General features: G+C 41.0%; 2 protein-coding genes across 2 annotated transcripts; one reads left to right on the forward strand and one right to left on the reverse strand.

Moving 5' to 3' along the window:
* Positions 1-6894: 6894 nt before the first annotated feature.
* Positions 6895-10365, reverse strand: LOC308129110 (ADP-ribosylation factor 3; the record flags this gene model as incomplete). Its single annotated transcript, XM_080494894.1, has 5 exons — positions 10329-10365; positions 8456-8706; positions 8250-8360; positions 8029-8153; positions 6895-7056 (listed from the first exon to the last, which is right to left on the reverse strand). The coding sequence occupies exons 2-5, from the start codon at positions 8601-8603 to the stop codon at positions 6895-6897; spliced, it is 546 nt and encodes a 181-aa protein (XP_080351020.1). The 5' UTR covers positions 8604-8706; positions 10329-10365.
* Positions 10366-14473: 4108 nt separating this feature from the next.
* On the forward strand, positions 14474-17159 carry fkbp11 (FKBP prolyl isomerase 11). Its single transcript, XM_080494730.1, has 6 exons — positions 14474-14828; positions 14923-14985; positions 16200-16287; positions 16430-16463; positions 16552-16622; positions 16950-17159. Exons 1-6 carry the CDS (start codon positions 14730-14732, stop codon positions 17156-17158), a joined length of 564 nt encoding a protein of 187 aa, XP_080350856.1. The 5' UTR covers positions 14474-14729; the 3' UTR covers position 17159.
* Positions 17160-17511: the final 352 nt, after the last annotated feature.

The raw sequence follows: 17511 nt of genomic DNA on the forward strand, positions 1-17511 counted from the left end.
CAAAATACATCCCTGAGGAGATCCGGTGCTCACAGAAACAACATCTGAAAAACAGTCATTGATTTTCACTCTCTGAGATCTGTCAGTTAAAAAGCTAAAAATCCACTTACACATGGCAACACTCAAACCGAGAGACATGAGTTTTTCAACCAGTTTACCTGGGACCAAGGCAATTAAAAGCAGAGCTATAATCAATGAAAAGCATTCTCGCGACAGATTTGCTATTGTCCAAGTGACTGTACACAGAGTTCAGAGCAAAGGAGATGGCATCCTCAACACTCCTGTTCTGTCTGTAAGCAAACTGGAGCGGGTCAATACTCACAGGGATCTGGCTCTTAATGAAGTCCAACACGAGCCGCTCAAAAGTCTTCATAATAACAGACGTGAGGGCCACAGGACGATAGTCATTAAGGCAAGACACAGGAGTTTTCTTAGGAACGGGGATGATGGTCGACTCTTTAAAGCTGTTTGGCACAGTACAGTTCCTTAGCGACAGGTTGAAAATGTCTGTTAAAACAGGGGCAAGTTGCTCAGAGCACAGTTTCAGGACACGAGGAGGGATGCCGTCCGGGCCTGGGGCTTTCCGGACTGTGGTCCTGGACAAGACCCGCTTGGTGTCACGGTGAAGGCACCTTGATTGAAGCAATCAGGGAATACAGCAGGACAGGCATCCGCAGATTCAAAGCGACAGTAGAATGTGTTAAGCTCATTTGGCAGAGCTTGGCCAACAGATGCAATTTTCCCAGCACTAGGTTTCCAGGACGTGATGGCTTTTATACCGTTCCACATGCGGCGAGGGTCAAAATCAAAATAACCCTTTAATCTGTCCCCGTAACTGCGCTTTGCAGATTTAATCGAACGTTTCAATGAGTAGCAGGATAACTTGTAGGCCACTATATCATTAGATTGAAACGCCAAAGCACGCTCATGAAGTTTCAGTTTCACTTCCGCGTTCATCCATGGGTTCTGACTACAGTGATCCTTAATGACCTTCTGTGGGACACAGCAGTCAATGCAAAAGTGAATGTATCCAGTCACAGCGTCACAGAATTCATTAACATCCTCTGACTGAAATACAGACCAGTCAGTGGCATCAAAGCAGCCCTGTAGCTTCATGTTAGTCTCCTCAGACCAGCACTGCAGAGTGCGAGAAGTTGGTTTATGTTTCCTGCTCCTCTGAGTGTACGAAGGAAGAAGGAGAACAGAGGAGTGGTCAGACTTCCCAAAAGGCGGTCTGAGACTGGACCTGTAAGCTCCCTTCACATTGCTATAGCAGTGATCCAGAATTTGTGCTCCTCTTGTAGCTTGAGTCACATGTTGGTGAAAGTTCGGGAGTACAGTTTTTAAATTACATTTATTGAAGTCACCAGCAACAATGATGACTGCATCATGACCTCAGACATGACAGGTTAGATGTGTCAAATGTATAGAAAAGTAGAAAGTAGCTTGACCACTTCATTGGCATCCTGACAGTCATAAGTTGGGATGGGTAGGATGAAGTAGATTAATAATTCCACTTTTTTGACTTTTTTTTTAAAATGCCAACCAAAACAAATTTAATCACACGTTGCAAGCAACAACCTTGTACTGATGTACTGAAATGAATCGTATTGAATCAACTTATATTAAGTAATCCATTTTTTTTTAAATAACAGGTATTTTTATGAGTTTGCCAAAGAAGTGGAGGGAACTGAAACACTGCAACCCTATAATGTCATTGTTTTTAGTCTTTATTAAGTACATGATAAAAAAATTCCCTCTGGTTATTGTCTTGTTTTCTGTTGACCTGTAGTGAAAATTCAAATGTGTATTTCATTTTTAAATTTAGCTCACAGCATGCATTTCATAAAATTCGTGAAAGACCTTCACTTCAATGTGCTCATCCTTCTCAACAAAACTAAAGAAATTGACGGATATGACTCCACAGATGTACGCAACTCGACTTATTCATGTTTTTGATATGGTTGTTATTGAAGTAATGATTGACCACCAAGCACTTATTATACTTCCTTGTATTTTTTTTTCTCATGTAAGAGACTATTGCAGTCAGAACCAGTGAGTCACTTCCTCTTCCCCTGATCGTAACCTGAAAACATGAAAATTGTCTTTTGAACAAAGAGCAACCAACCCCTCTGATGCTGTTTACCTCCAGACAAAAACACCCAATGATGAAACAGATTAAAAGAAGACAAAAACAAGCTTGTTGTCTCTGTGTCACACATGATCTCCAACACATTTTCTTACACCTGTTTTCTTAACAGTGAGACTTTGAGCTCTCCACTCCCTCATGCTGGTGGTCTGGAACTGCAAGGTGACTTTATTGCTGCATCATTTGATTGCCGCTGCGTGATTTTATTACTGTACTTCGGACGAATCTCGCAGACACAGGGACTGAGCTCGGCGCATGGCTCGGAGTCCAGTGAAATTGGACATTGATCGAGACCGACACTGTATCTGTGGTTCAATGTGTCGTTGGAGAAAAACAAAAGTTCCACCATGTCGTGTTTATCACTTGATCTGAACACCGTCGGTAAGAGTGGAAGAACGAGCTGAACTGCTCCGAGTGAACTGGCTCTGCCTGCACCTCCAGTCCACACACACACACACACACACACACACACACACACACACACACACACACACACACACACACACACACACACACACACACACACACACACACACACACACACACACCTCATTACGCAGGATTACATGTCTGACAGAAAAACATCTCCACTTCACCAGAAACAATCTTCCTCTTCTTCTCTTCTCTAAGCAGGTTTTCAGAACAATTGGTTAATCATTCACCAACCACTAGCAGGAAATTATTGTCAAACTATTTATTTTCATCCTCAAAGAAACAACCTGCTCTAGGTAAAAAAAATAGAAAAAAAAATAATCTACTGTCCAAATTATGTATTTATATCAAATGTTTATTTGACTCAGGTATACGTCAGTTGGAAAACTCTGAGATATAATTGTGATTTTAGTTCAGATATTTGTTCATCATGGGTTCAATATTGTTAAAACAAAAACAGAAATTGTGTAATTAGGAGTTAAGAGAGCAAAACTCCACAAGATGACCAGCAAATGCATACGTTGCATCCAGGTAGATCTGTCCGTAGCTTTTTGAAAAACCTGCCAGGTCTCTAAAGGCTTTTATAAGTAAAATTGTTTTCAAAAGTTCACCTTAAACTGAAAAGCAGTTTAATTTAGAATCAATTTGCCTTCGAATATTTCCTTCATGTCATTCAATTGAGTTTTTAAACATTGTTCTCTCATCCACCAGAGATGCGTGGTGAAATGGGTAAAACTATGAATGCTGGTTTCCATAATTTTACAGTTGTTTTTTTTTTAATGTGTTTTGTGTTCTTTAATTTTGCTGACATTTGAATTATTGTTCCATGATCTGGAGCCCCGCAGGCTGCACTGGTATGTGTTGATGTATTTCCTTCACACATGAACTACACAGTTTGCTGTAACAATACTTCTTGGTAATACATCTTTAACAAATAAATCAATAGCACTTGCAAGGGAAATGACAAAAGTGATTCATTAATTACTCCTATTTAAGTCCATTTTAAACAGAAATAAACACTAAAGCAGTTTGGCACTGACAGAGAAGATTTGGCAATTTCTAATATGGGCACAATCCACATAGCTCTGCTGTTTATCCCACAGTTACATGGAAACTATAAGGCTTTCCAATGGTTTAAGATGTATTACCCAGAAGCATTGTTACAACAAAGGAACTGCCTAACAAATACAATTACAGCAATATTTCAGGTTGAGTGCTTTAAGCCTGAAATACAACTCTCCTCCTGTGTTTTGTTGGGTTAGAGTTAAAAAGAAAAACAATCCAGACCTTTCAGTTTATCTGACTCAAATCTTTCTCTCTTTGTTTTGTTTTAAAGCACCAAATATTGGAAACAAGCTCCTAGAAACAGCAGCGCAGTTTCGAGTCTGAGTTGTTCAGAAATAGGTTTGAAGAAATATGTACTGCTGCTTTTTCAGGCCATATTTTCTGATGTAAATCACTTTGTCGTACTTACTTGCTGAACTGTGCTATAAGAATAAGTCTGCTTTGCCCTGAGCTGGTAAGAGAAGGCTGCTGGGCCTTGAAGAACTCAAATCCTGGCACACAACTGTCCTTCATGTTATTTACCCATGTTTCTAAATGATAATCTAATAAACTTATCATTATCAAGTACTGCAGGCTGCGTGACAGAAAGACACTTGTTATGATCAGGTCTGCTGGAGCAGGAAAACACGAAGAACAGGTCGGGCTGTGAAACGTCAGGACCAGGAGTCAACATCTCTTGTCACTGTTTGATTTGACAGTTGCTGCTAAACACTGCTATCTAGTGGTTGAAGCTCATCACATCAAGAGCTTTCCACAGTGCGGTGAGCACTTCCCCCTCATGATTCATAATTCGATTGCAGGTTGGCTCTTTTTGCGTTCACACAGGTGTAGAAGATATACAGATACCACAGACTCGGGGCATCGTGGTGGTTTAGCATTCTTCTTTTAGGTTTGAAATCAGCTCCAAAACCCAGGCAAGCAATACGAAATATGATTCGATTCTTCATAAAGTAGGATATAATGACTATGGGGGAAAAAACCCAACATATTTATATGCTTTCTTGATCAGCAACAAAATCATTTTGTTTATATATATATATATATATATATATATATATATATATATATATATATATTTATTTATTTATTTATTTTTTTAAATGCTATTTCACCTCTCAAGTCATTATGGTCCAATGTGCAAACATGAAACTTAAGTCGAGATTCAACACACTTTGAAGTCCAGCAGTGAAACTCACTCCCAGCCAATGAGACGGCTCATACAGAAAATGGGTTTATTTGTAATACAGCAGGATTTTGTTGTCTTACACGTACATTTCTCCCCAAGCATTCAAGCATTGAATGATGGTTTTCACCATTTTTAAATCTACTGTGTAACTATAACGGTACATAATGAATAATCAGAAGTATCTTTTTTTTTTCTTTTCACACTGATTATTATTGTTTTACAGACAGTCTACATCAACGTTTCTTCAACCCCCCCAGAAACAAACAAACAAACAAAGAAATCTACCATCAAATATAAATCAATTATACCAGCAAAACAAAAGATACTATATGAGAAAACCCTTTCTTCATTTTCATTTTTGAATTGTGGTGCAAACCCTGCCTTCACAGGGTGCGGTGGAATAAATCTGTAAATCATTCTCTATAGATAAATATAAATGACTTTAAAGCAGAACCTAACAAGTCGAGGAGTCATCACTAAATATAAGGCCACAAAAATACAAATGACCAAACTCATGATTGAACATACAAGATGCTGAACATGAACAATGCACTGGCAGGTTGGAACAGTGGGTGTAGAGTGTGTTGTCCTGGTGTGTGAGCCGTAGTACCCATATATGGCACAAGGGAACCCTTTTAATTGACAGAGGTCAGTGTATTTTGCTGGTATAAGTGGTGATGTAGAGAATAATCTGCCGTTCTAGAGTGAGTGGAGGACGTGCTGATGAATTTCTGCAAACTACGACACCGACACACCGATCTGCATTAGCCTGCTTTGTTTTATATCACTATGCAGAGACATAAATGAAAGAAGGGGGAAATGTGCATGTCAAATGAACATCATTACAGCCATTTATAGTCATCAACAACATTCAAATTCAGTATTAACAGAGTTTATCAGTAGCAGAATCAACCCCCAAGTCTGAGATAAAAACAAAACAAAACACACAAGCGAGGAGCAATCTGATGCCGTTTGAGTACTCACACCAACACACGTGAATGCGAACAAGCAGCAGATGTACGGGCCATCTGTGCAGAATGAATGTGTTTTCACAGAAGGAGCCCATGAAGCTGCTGATAAGGTTTTCTTAGCAAACACTACAGAAAGTCGTGGTTCGTGTGGTAACTGTATCGTGTTGGGAAACGCAGCTCCGACGACCGACAAGTCAACAACGCCAGCAGGGACGCATGCAGGTCAAGGCAATCGAGAACGTGTTGTGCGTTTTGAAATATTTAAAAAGGGCGGCTTCTGCGTTTCAGGTTGCCACACAAGGGAGTAGAAACACAGCACGGATATCAAAAGATTTTCCAAAATGTGGCAGTGGGAGGACATGTGAAGTCTTGTTTTCTTTTTCAGGTACAGAGATGATGATGATGATGATGATGATGATGATCATGGTTAATGCCGTCTACGCCTCTTGCACAAACACAGAGCATGAGCGCAACGCTTGCACACGCGCCACACCAGAGTATCAAAAGGTCTCAGCATTGCTCAGAACTTAAAAAAACCATTGAAAGAAATTGCAGTGACATGAGCATGCCCCGCCGTGATTGTTCTGGAACATGGCTCGCGTTACCCTGCAGGAGAGGAGGGGACTGACACAGAACAGCTCTTTGCATTGGGACGGCTGAAAAAAACAGGGTGACATCAGAGTCATAACTGACTGATTGCTCACTGAGTGGAGTCACACACAACTCAGCACATCACCTGGAGACGAACATACAGTACATTGCACCGAACGACAAGAGGTGGACGGAGGTGAACGTGAGTGTCTGCTGTGATTGCTCACGATTAGTGTACATTTATGACTATGGCATGTGTGCGTGTGTATGTGTGTGTGTGTGTGCATGTGTGTGTAAATATCAGAATCAGAATCTATGTTCAATAGCTGCTGCAAACAAGTAGAATGGGACTGAAAAGAAAATCTTCCCCAGACCTAGAGTTTTGATTTGCAACTATGAATTAACACCCATGTGCCTCGACCCGACGCTCCCATCAACCGACACGAAGGAAAAGGGAAAAAAAAAAAAAACTTGACAGATGTGGTTTTCCAGTTTTCTTCTTATTTCTTGTTCTTGAGCTGATTGGCCAGCCAATCAAGGCCCTCATAGAGGCCGTCTCCGCTGGTGGCGCAGGTGGCCTGGATGTACCAGTTGCGATGACGCAGCGAGTGTAAGCCCAACTTGTCTGTTATCTCGGCAGCGTTCATAGCATTCGGTAAGTCCTGTCGGAGAGAGTAGAGGCCGTAAGAGAGGATATCACACCATCTTCATGTATATATATATATACAATTACAGCAGGTACAATATGTATGTATTTTTGTGGAAAGTATTATTTTCTATTATTTTATTTGACAATGACAGTAAACTTGACAGCAAAATGAGGATGAATGTAGAAACAACCTTTAAGCAATGTTTTGACCAAACAGGAATTCAACCAGGGGATTTATTCTATTTATCATATTGTTGTCAGATATGTCAGGGCTGCACTGTGGTGTAGTTGTTGGCATTCATCTCTTACAATCTGGACCTGTATGGTTGTTTTCTCCAAGTCGTCTGGTTTCTCACATTCAAATCATTCATTTGAGACACTCAACGACTCCAACCTGTCCACAGGGATCAATGTAAGTGTGTGAGACCATCTGTCTTTCAAACAGATTTTGTGACCTGTCCAAAGTGGACACTGCCGTCCCTGATATTCAGCTGGGATCGACTCCGGTGCCTCGTGTCCATAAGTTGGACGAAGTGGTGAAGAAGATGGATGGAAATGTAATTTTAAGCATTAAGATAAAGCAAATTTTTTGTTGTTGTTTTTTTTTTTTTCCAAAGCAAATTATTACTTAATGATCTGTGGGTTTTCTTTATAAAACTGTTATTCAATGCTGCTGAAAAAACAGAACTGCAACACACTTCCATGAGATGAGTTTAGTGACCATCTCAGTTTAAGGTCTTATACCACTGCTTCAATCCTTTGATGTTGTGCATTTGAGTTGATTCGAGGGCGATTTATTCACGAGGTATGTTTAGTTCCTAAGAGGTCGGATGTTCTTTCATGGCTTTTCTTGTATACTTCAGTTGATTTCCTCGCTTATTTCACCCATCCAAGCTATTATGAGGATCTGCGATTCACTGTAAGTCTTCCGAATATTGAAAAGCATCATCGTGTACAGGCATGCAAAGCAGCAGACGTCTCTTGCCTGTTTATTGGCAAACACAAGAAGCACCGCATCTCTCAGCTCGTCCTCAGCCAGCATCCTCATCAGCTCCTCCCGTGCCTCGTTCACACGCTCTCTGTCATTACTGTCCACCACGAAGATTAGACCTGAAACGGCAACCACAACGCGCTATAAAGAAACAGATTTCTAAAGAAGGAGCTTTCTTCTGTGTACGCTGCTAACCTCTGATTACATCTGCTCACCCTGTGTGTTTTGAAAGTAGTGTCTCCAGAGGGGACGGATCTTATCCTGCCCGCCCACATCCCACACAGTGAAGCTGATGTTCTTGTACTCGACTGTCTCAACATTGAACCCTGCGAAAGATGGACATGCAAGAATGTACAACTTGAGAAACACACTCTTGCCGTACGCTTTCATTATGCATGGAAATGAAACCTCTTGCACTTACCGATCGTGGGGATTGTGGTGACGATTTCCCCCAGTTTGAGTTTGTAGAGGATTGTAGTTTTTCCTGCCGCGTCGAGACCCACCATCAAGATCCGCATCTCTTTCTTTCCTATGAGGCTCTTCAGCAAATTCCCGAAAATGTTCCCCATGATTCAGACGAGGTTTCTAAACTTCAGTTTTTCAGCAGTCGGGATCTCTGAGGCTTTTCTGCAATGTTTCACTTGTCCAGCAGATATCGATTTTAAAGGTGGGCTGGAAAGAAGCAGAACAGGTAACCATTAAGTGGCACTGCAGTGCATTAATACACTGACATGCAATAACACTGTCTTAAATTATTAACCTATTGCAAGAAGGACCGAATTAATAATAAGACTGTCTTTGTCAACTTACAGCAACAACAAAAACCACTTCTACTCACCTTGCCTCATCTTGCTAAAAGTAATATCATGTGACAAAATGTCACTTCAACACTGACACTATATTGCAGGTACAGACCTACATGATTCAATCATAGTAGCGAGCTCCATCACCAGGAGGGCCGTAGTGATCTACAGTATGTGCAGTCATGTCTCATGTCCCAAGGCTATTGTGCAATCTGTTCAGATCCTCGTCCTCTTCTCCTTCAAATGTTAGCCTGTAACAGTGCCAAAGCCCCTCAGAGCACAAGCAAAGTGTCCTACATTACCGGGCCGAGCCTTGAATGTATTTCTCATAACGTCATCACAAAAACCCTCTGGTCTCAATCGGAGAGGGACATGGCCGAATATAACAGTTCCAATATCAAATACCTTTAGAAAATGTATGTAACACCTAAAATTCTATGTTTTCCATTAAGAAAAAAAAAAGCCACAGGTGAGATGAATTGTGTATCTGTACATACAAAACAAGTGTAAATAACAATAGTTACATTGTCAGCAGAAATATTTGCGAAGAAACTGATAGAATAAAAAAAAAAACTCAAATAGGTAAGAATTATTAAACAAATAACGTGAAAATAGAACTGAATAGAACTTTTGACAAGTCAAAAGGTTTAGAACACACAATCATAAAAACTCATGAGGTCAAAACAGTTCGTGTAAAAGACGCAGTTCTAAAAAAAAACAACCCCACAGATCTCCTGAAAACGACACACGACACTGGGTCCCCATACTGCGAGTTGTTTTCGACAATGGAAAAGATGCTCTTCATCTTGTAAAGTCGTCTGACGAGCCATGTGACTGCAGACTCGACGGGACGAAACGACGAAGACGTGGGGAGACGAAGTGGGGAAGTGGACACGTGTGTAGGAGGAGGTGAGGGCGGCCGCGTCCTCTGTCCATGGTGCTGAAGAGGATCTCGCGTCCTCTTCCACGAACTGTGACTTCGAGGCTCGGTCATCTTTAAATAATGACGTTGTTGGGAGGAGAAGGGCCGATCATGTTCGACTCCGGGTGACTCAGGTTAGGCCGGGATGCTACGTTAGGTAACCTCACACACACACACTCACACACACATCCTGGCATGTCTCAAGCCACTCGCTCCACCCTCATTGAGAGCATCAATACAAAATTCACACACTTCGAAGAATACCCCCCCGTTTTGTTTCCATATTATGGCATTAAATCAATGTGCACTCGCTCCTATCGTGGTTTGGGATAAACGTGACGGAGCGAGCGTATCTGCCGTCACTGATCCGCCCATTCATTCGTCCGATCGATCGTCACCCCCAGCGGGCATCCTTCGGACCTGCCGGCCGCCCGACCGCTCCTCCGGGCCCGGGCAGCTCCACCACCACCACCACCACCACCACCAGACACCATCACAATCATCACATCGCCCGTGGTAATCTGAGTTAATTAAATCCCGCATATGACGGAGCCAGGTTTCTCACTTACCTCAGCCGAGCGAACCTCTGCACAACGTCTCACGAGATCTTCCGGGGGTGGGTGGGGTGGTCGGGGTCGGTAGTAAACAAGATCTCGCGAGAGTTCGGGATGACAGTGATTTTGCTGGACCCTGTAGAAAGGACGCTTCTGTGTGTATTTGAATGTTATTTAAAAGATTATTATCACGCATTGTGAAGACATATCCTGGACATGCCATTACAGCAACGACCGCACCCATGTATAATGTATAATAATTCAGCGGTGTTGTCTGAAAAGGTATCAAACATTGTTTACACAGCATCTTCCATGCATGTCAGTGCAGTTTAAGGCTTTAAAGATGACTTATTTATAAGCAAAAAGAAAACTGAACAAGTAGTGGAAGTATCACTGAGAGTTCAACTGAAGCAGTTTGAAAATATATCTTATTAATGCACTGCAGGTCATTCAATAGCAACAACTGACAGTTCGTGTATATATTTTGTGTTTCTGCAAGATTAATTCTATCCCCAGAAGACAATATTCTAATTGAAAGCATTATTTATAGTTAGTTGATATTTTCTAATTTTTCAAATAAAATAAGAGTCAACTTCATGGTTGTTAAATGTAAGGTTTTGGGGGTCATAGCATATCCCCCAAAATATCGGAAAGTAAAACCCCAGCAACATTTTGAAGGGTACGTATTACAAGGGTCACTTTTAACTTGGGATCTTTCAAAAGGACAAAGTTGAAAAATGAAGACCATTTGATGGCATACAATGACTAGAGCATTTTCATAGCAGATAGAACTAACTTATCAAATATAATATCAGACAATATAAAATCTAGATTAAAGTAGTTGAAATGAAACTAATTACTAACTAATTATGACAGTACAATAATATTATCTGGAGGAAGCGGAGCTCATGAGGAATTTCTCAAACTTGATGAACATGCAGAAAAGAAACATTTCCAAATCAGCACGCTTGGCACAGGTATGACGCTTTCCACTCAAGATTGTTTTTTAAATTATTGTAAATTACATACTTTTGATTATATTTGTCCTCAAGGCCTCAATATTAAGTAAGAATTTCATATATCTTCTTTAGAAGTCAAATTACAGTGATAATAAGCAGTTTTTTTTCAGATGTATTACCAACATCATTATCAAAGTTTTAATTTCTATGAAGCTGTAAAAATGTAAATCAAATATAGACTCTCTTGTTTGTCTCTTGATGTAATCACTGACTCCCTGGTGTTAATACCAAAGCTCTGTGGGAACCACACCAGCTGTCACAGTTTTGTGTTGTTTGTGACTCTCGCGGTTGGGCCTTGGCTTGCTGTAAGGCTACAACGTTTATTAGAGACAACTCACATGCCTCAACACTTCTAACACTCAATCTACGAATTACTAATGGAGACCTTATTTAATCCACTACCTCAGAATCCATATTGCAACATAAAAATAATGTTTGATGCAGCCGAACATTACATTTCAGCACCCTGTGGTTAACCCAGATGGATGTATGAATTAATTAATGGATTGAGTGAAGATTATTTCTCCAGTCAAAAATACAAACGTAAGAAATATCAAAACTTCTATGATTAAAATACTTTATGCTCTGTTAAATAGAGATTAAGATAAGTTACAAGCCACAAAGAAGTGTCCCCTGAATCTGAAATCCTGTTATATAAAGTTACTGTTGCTGTATGTGTGAAATTTTTGAGTTTCTCAGGAAATGAAGAAATGGTTTCCAGCATTGAAGAACACTTGTGCAGTACTATTATCCACAGATGGCCAGCAAAATGTCTGACAAAAGAGAACAGTTTGACAAAAAATACTTATAAAACAGTGAAATATTGCATAAATCAAATGAGACAAAGCAGTTTGTGCTGTTCATTGAATGGCCCTCTTTTGACACGGATAATGCAGAATCAGTCAGGGGCAGAGGAGAGGTAGCTGCATGAAAACAAATCAATGTATCTATTTCTAGGATCTGTGGGAGGAAGTAAGAATTCATGGATTACTCATTTGTTTCTATTGCAGGGGTTTGCAGATGTGTTCGTTGAGTATCTGCCTCCTTTTAACAACGACAAAAAAAAAAAGTGGTACAACAAACATTAGTTAGAGTATAATGTGACAGAGACGTGAATAAACACTATAGTGGTGCAATCAAGTCAAATCAAATAAACTTTTATTGCAGACTCTTGGGTTCATGTAAAAACATAAAAAACACATAAAAACAATGAACACTACATAAAAAAATAAACAGCAAACCGACAACAACAATAAAATAAGACATTCAAACCCATATAAACACTGTACCAGTGGCTCTCGAGTGCAGATGTGTATCTGACACTACTTTCCTTTGGTCTGATTAAAACCTTTATAATTTCATTGTTGGACAGTTCCAGTCTGTTCATAAATTCAAAAACAAAATTTATGATAGCAGCCTTAAGAGTGTTAGCGGTGGGCGGCTTGATCCAAATATTGATAATATCGATACCTATGTTGGTATTGATTTTGAATAATACGAGTGTAATGAGGTCAATACTTAGTTTCAGTGTCTCTCCTGTATTAATGCATGCTGCTCCTTCCTGAACACTCCACCTGAAATCATATTTTGTTCTATATTGTTTTGGAGTGATTGTTTTGTTCACTTTATTTATTTAAGAAACAAATTCCAGACAATACAACATATGGGGAAAGATGTTTAGTTACTGTGGTTTGAACAACATTTTTAATCATGATAAAGTATTTTCTGTTTACCTCTACATGTTTTTCCTAATTCAGTTCTGGGTTTAACTATTAAATAAACCAAAGGAGGAATCATAAAAACACCCCAAGGTCATCAAAATTAAGCAAAATTTAGCAAATTGATGATGCATTCACCTTGAATATTAAAAAGTACTGGTACTGGATTGCATCGGATTGTATCGACGACGATAAGAGCCTTGTATGTATTTACTTGATATCGAATTAATAACAAATCTTGCAGCATCACACACCTCTAATGAGTATTAATAAAGTCAATGTGATGCATGATACACTTTCTTTTGTTTCACACATCATTACTTGACAGGTATCTTTTCAACAATATCCAGACAAATGTGTCTAGTTTTGTTGCCCATGGGGTCAAATACTGGCCAAGCCTTTCCCACTCATGTTATTTTGGTTTTCCAAATACTTTGCCTTTGAAATTAAATTTGGCTTTCATAAGAAATGGATCACAAATATAAACTTGCTTTAACTAAGCAGTTTTTGGGGGGAACTTTAGTTGTTTATGACTATTATTGTCATTTTAGGAACATTTTTGATCTACTTCACAACTTTTTGCCTCATAAGTCACAACACTGAGTGTATCCACAATTTAAATGAGTGGTTGATCAGCATTTTTTGTAAAAGTTGATATATTTAACATTGCTATTGCTTCAGATTTACAAATTCTTCAATCTAACTTGGGTGATTTTGAATGCCAAATACCAATGTGGGAAAAGTGCAAGGTAAAGTTGAGCCAATGAAAATGTGAGAGAGAAAGAGAGATGTTTTAAAGTATTCCGTACTCGTCATTATTTAAGATTAAGATTCTCAATTTCTTGCTTTAGTGTATTTCTTATATTTCTTTGTAAAGCTTTCATATATGTCTTTTATTTCTTTGAAAGGAATGCATGTCACTGCCAGTGACTGACAGTACAGTAAAATACAGTAAAGCATGAGCGAGCACTTTAAGCAGCTGTTGAGGGGAATCCTTGTACTTTTTATGTGTGTATTTCTGAACAACAGTACACAAATACAGAAGCGGTACTTGCATTTAAAGACTCTCTGCAACTCCGTGCATTTGTATGATAATCTGTCGTACAATACCGCCTTGAATCGCTGCTTCCTGCGCGGTGACGGATCGCCGACATGAGCGAGGAATGGGGGTTTCTGTTGTTGCTCGGTGGGGCCCGGGGTGAGACAGAGAAGGGGGCAGAAGCGACGTGGCGCTCCTCCTCTGACCTTCCAAGCACGGAGCGGCAGTCTGGGCCGAGGCGCGCGCGCGCCAGCGCCCCCCGGCGGCCGCGCGCGCCGGCGCCGGCGCCGCTTCCGCTTCCCACCCACAAGCAGCAGCCAGCAGCCTGATGGGATGCTGGCGGAATGTGTGAGGCGGGCTCTCCGGCCAGACCCAGGTGTTGGGACAACGTCCACGCACTGTTTCTAGTCCTTATCGCCGCGGCGTTACAACACATCAGTGTTACTGCGCGCTGAGCCATTTTGGAGGCAGAGGTCGACGCTGCAGCTCTCCCACCTCCTCTCTCTCTCTCTTTCTCTCTCTCTCTTCCCCTGTGTGTCCCAGGGTTTCTTTCTTTCCTTCTCCTCTCTGTGTTGGAGGAGTGTGGAGGGAGAGCCCGCACGGAAGTTGTTAGGTGGCAGCTTTACTCCAGAAGTTCACAATGAAGACCGGCGTCCTGCCGCTCCTGCTCGCTGCCCTCACCTGTAGCCTGGCTCAGGAGGAGGACGGTGTGGTGGAGGAGCTGCAGGTGGAGACTCTGGTGAGACACGCACACACACACGCACACACACATACACACACACACACACACACACACACGAACCCTAACTAACTAACTCTTGCTCTGACCCAAGGTGAAACCAGAAAGTTGCTCCCTGGTTTCCAGCATTGGAGACACCATGCAGATCCACTACACGGTGAGTGCGGGTTGCATGCGTACGTGTACGTGTGTGCGCCAGTTGTTGTCGGGGCGCTCTTGTTGTCTTATGTGGCACCCGCTGAATGAAGCACGTGTTTTCCACACACACACGCACACACACAAGACAGTCCACAATGACAGCAAAGCAGATCGAAACGCGTCCCCTAAAGTGTCGGGTCGGTTGGTGTGCGGAGCAGACTCGACTCCACTCCAGGGCGGTGCAACACGTCAGCAATCGGCGTTCAGTGTGCCCGTCAGTTGGGGAAGTATAGCCTCCAACCACCTCACCTGACTGTGCATGACCATCTCATGTTCGAAGTGAGAGACTGAAGCTGTGAACTCCTGCACCTGGAGAGTAAAGTCAAGATTGTTCTCCTCCACGTGTCTCAGCTGGACACAGCCGGACCCAGGCTGTGCCTCCACTGTATCTCGATAGATTTGCTCAACATAATTAATGTGTTATTATATAAAACATATACATTTTAGATTTATTTTTTTTCCCCATCATCGAAATATTCATGTTCTGTATTGTTTTATCCAGTTCAGTGTTGGGGTGCACTTCACAGACTATAGGCTGGAGAAGGTTACAACCCTGGAAGGTTTGCTCGTCTGTCACAGAGCAAACTCTTCAGACATGGACAGTGTCAGCACAGCTCAATGAGATTTAGCTAAATGAGTTTTCAAGACGTGGGAGGATTAATCACTATTTACCTGACAGGGCGGCACTCCACATGCTTTGAAAACCACTGGTTTTTGTAGGTATAGTTGTGTTAACAATTGTTTGGCAATTAAAACAAATACATGTAATGCGTGAAACACCATTTCCAAACTAGATCTAATACCTTAAAGACAGGATGGAGGAATAAATAGTGGTAATAAGAGTTTATTAATAATTCTTTTCCTCTTAGGGTGAGCATGAAAGTTAGTTGAGCAAACTTTTTGGTGCCATTAAGGAACTAGTCAAAGGTTTTCATTCTCACACTATGATTTAAATGTCGTCCTCATTGTCAGGGTTAAATGTTTTACTTTTGCCATTACAAAAAATGGATAAAGACACTTTTTTTCCCCTTTTTTTTTTAAGTAAAATGGAAACTCGTCTCAGTACAGTGTCCCCCGTGACTACCAATGTACTCAGTAAACCAATCACGCTGTGAAGCACGTCAGCAGTTTGTTCTTGCCATCATCTCTTATCCCTTGTTGAATGTTTTCCAGGGGAAACTGATGGACGGGAAGGTGATTGACTCATCTCTGTCGCGGGATCCTCTTGTTGTGGAGCTGGGGAAGAGGACAGTCATTGCTGGTAATTTAACCACTGACACAGTATGTGCAAGCCGCGTTGCTCCGTCAGTCACATTTTGATTTTGATAAGCAGGTGGTAGTGGATGGTGGGGGGGAGCGGGGATGGTGCTGATTGACTTTGTCTATGTGATTTTTCTAATCAGGTCTGGAACAAAGCTTGATTGGTGTGTGTGAAGGGTAAGTGAAGAGCGACGACCCCCTCAGTGAAGTGAGAGCTTCAATGTTGTCATGATATGAGATGATTATATGTTGTCTTTTTCCTCAGGCAAAAAATCAAAGCCACGATTCCAGCTCACCTTGCATATGGGAAAAAGGGTTATCCCCCTACCATTCCAGGTACGTCAAACACTCAGAGAAATGCTCCATTAATGATCTGAACAACTGTACACTTACAACACAGTTACCATGGCGACGGACAGACTGATAGTGCCCGCAGATAATTTATGACATGTCAACTTTGAGGATGAAATATTCACCTGCTGCTTAAGTCATCCAATCCACTAATATGATAATGAGCTAATCAGTATTACTCACGTCACCTATATACTGTACTGCTTGATCTCTTTGGGATGATTGCACTCAGCCATACAAATCATTTCACAATTTATTCTTGTGTGTGTGTTTTTTTTCCTAACTGTTTAATGTCATCCGCGTCTGTCAAAGGCGATGCCACCCTGGAGTTCGAGGTGGAGGTGATTTCCCTAACGCAGCAGACTCAGTGGCAGAAGATGGTCAACGACGTGTTCCCACTGGTGTGTCTGGCCCTCGTCCCCACTCTGCTTGGCTTGGTGGGACTTTACCTCTACCAAAAGGCCAACGCTGAGAAACCCAACAAAAAGAAGGCAAAGGATAAGAAGATTAAGAAGAAATAAGGATGAGACACAGAACTATTTAAATAAATTTGTAAAAAATTAAGATGTTTTCTTTGTATTATTATTATTATTATCATCATCACAAACTTTTAGAAGTGTGGTCTTGCTTTTAAATGGGTCCATTGAGTGTTTTGTTCTAACAAATGTGTGTGAGTCTTTTTGTCAACAATTCATAGCTCCAGCTACTGTTTGCAGCGTGAGCAACAAAAGCATTTAAGCCATAAAATAGCATGACTTGTTATCAAACTGTCATACCTCTTGAGAGTCAATCAAGTTTATTGTGCTGCGATCAAATCTATCTGCACAAATTTAGAAAACAACGACCATGAAAAAACCAAGTTGGAAATCACATG

Source organism: Blennius ocellaris, assembly GCF_963422515.1.
Source record: "Blennius ocellaris genome assembly, chromosome: 4".
NCBI lineage: Eukaryota > Metazoa > Chordata > Actinopteri > Blenniiformes > Blenniidae > Blennius > Blennius ocellaris.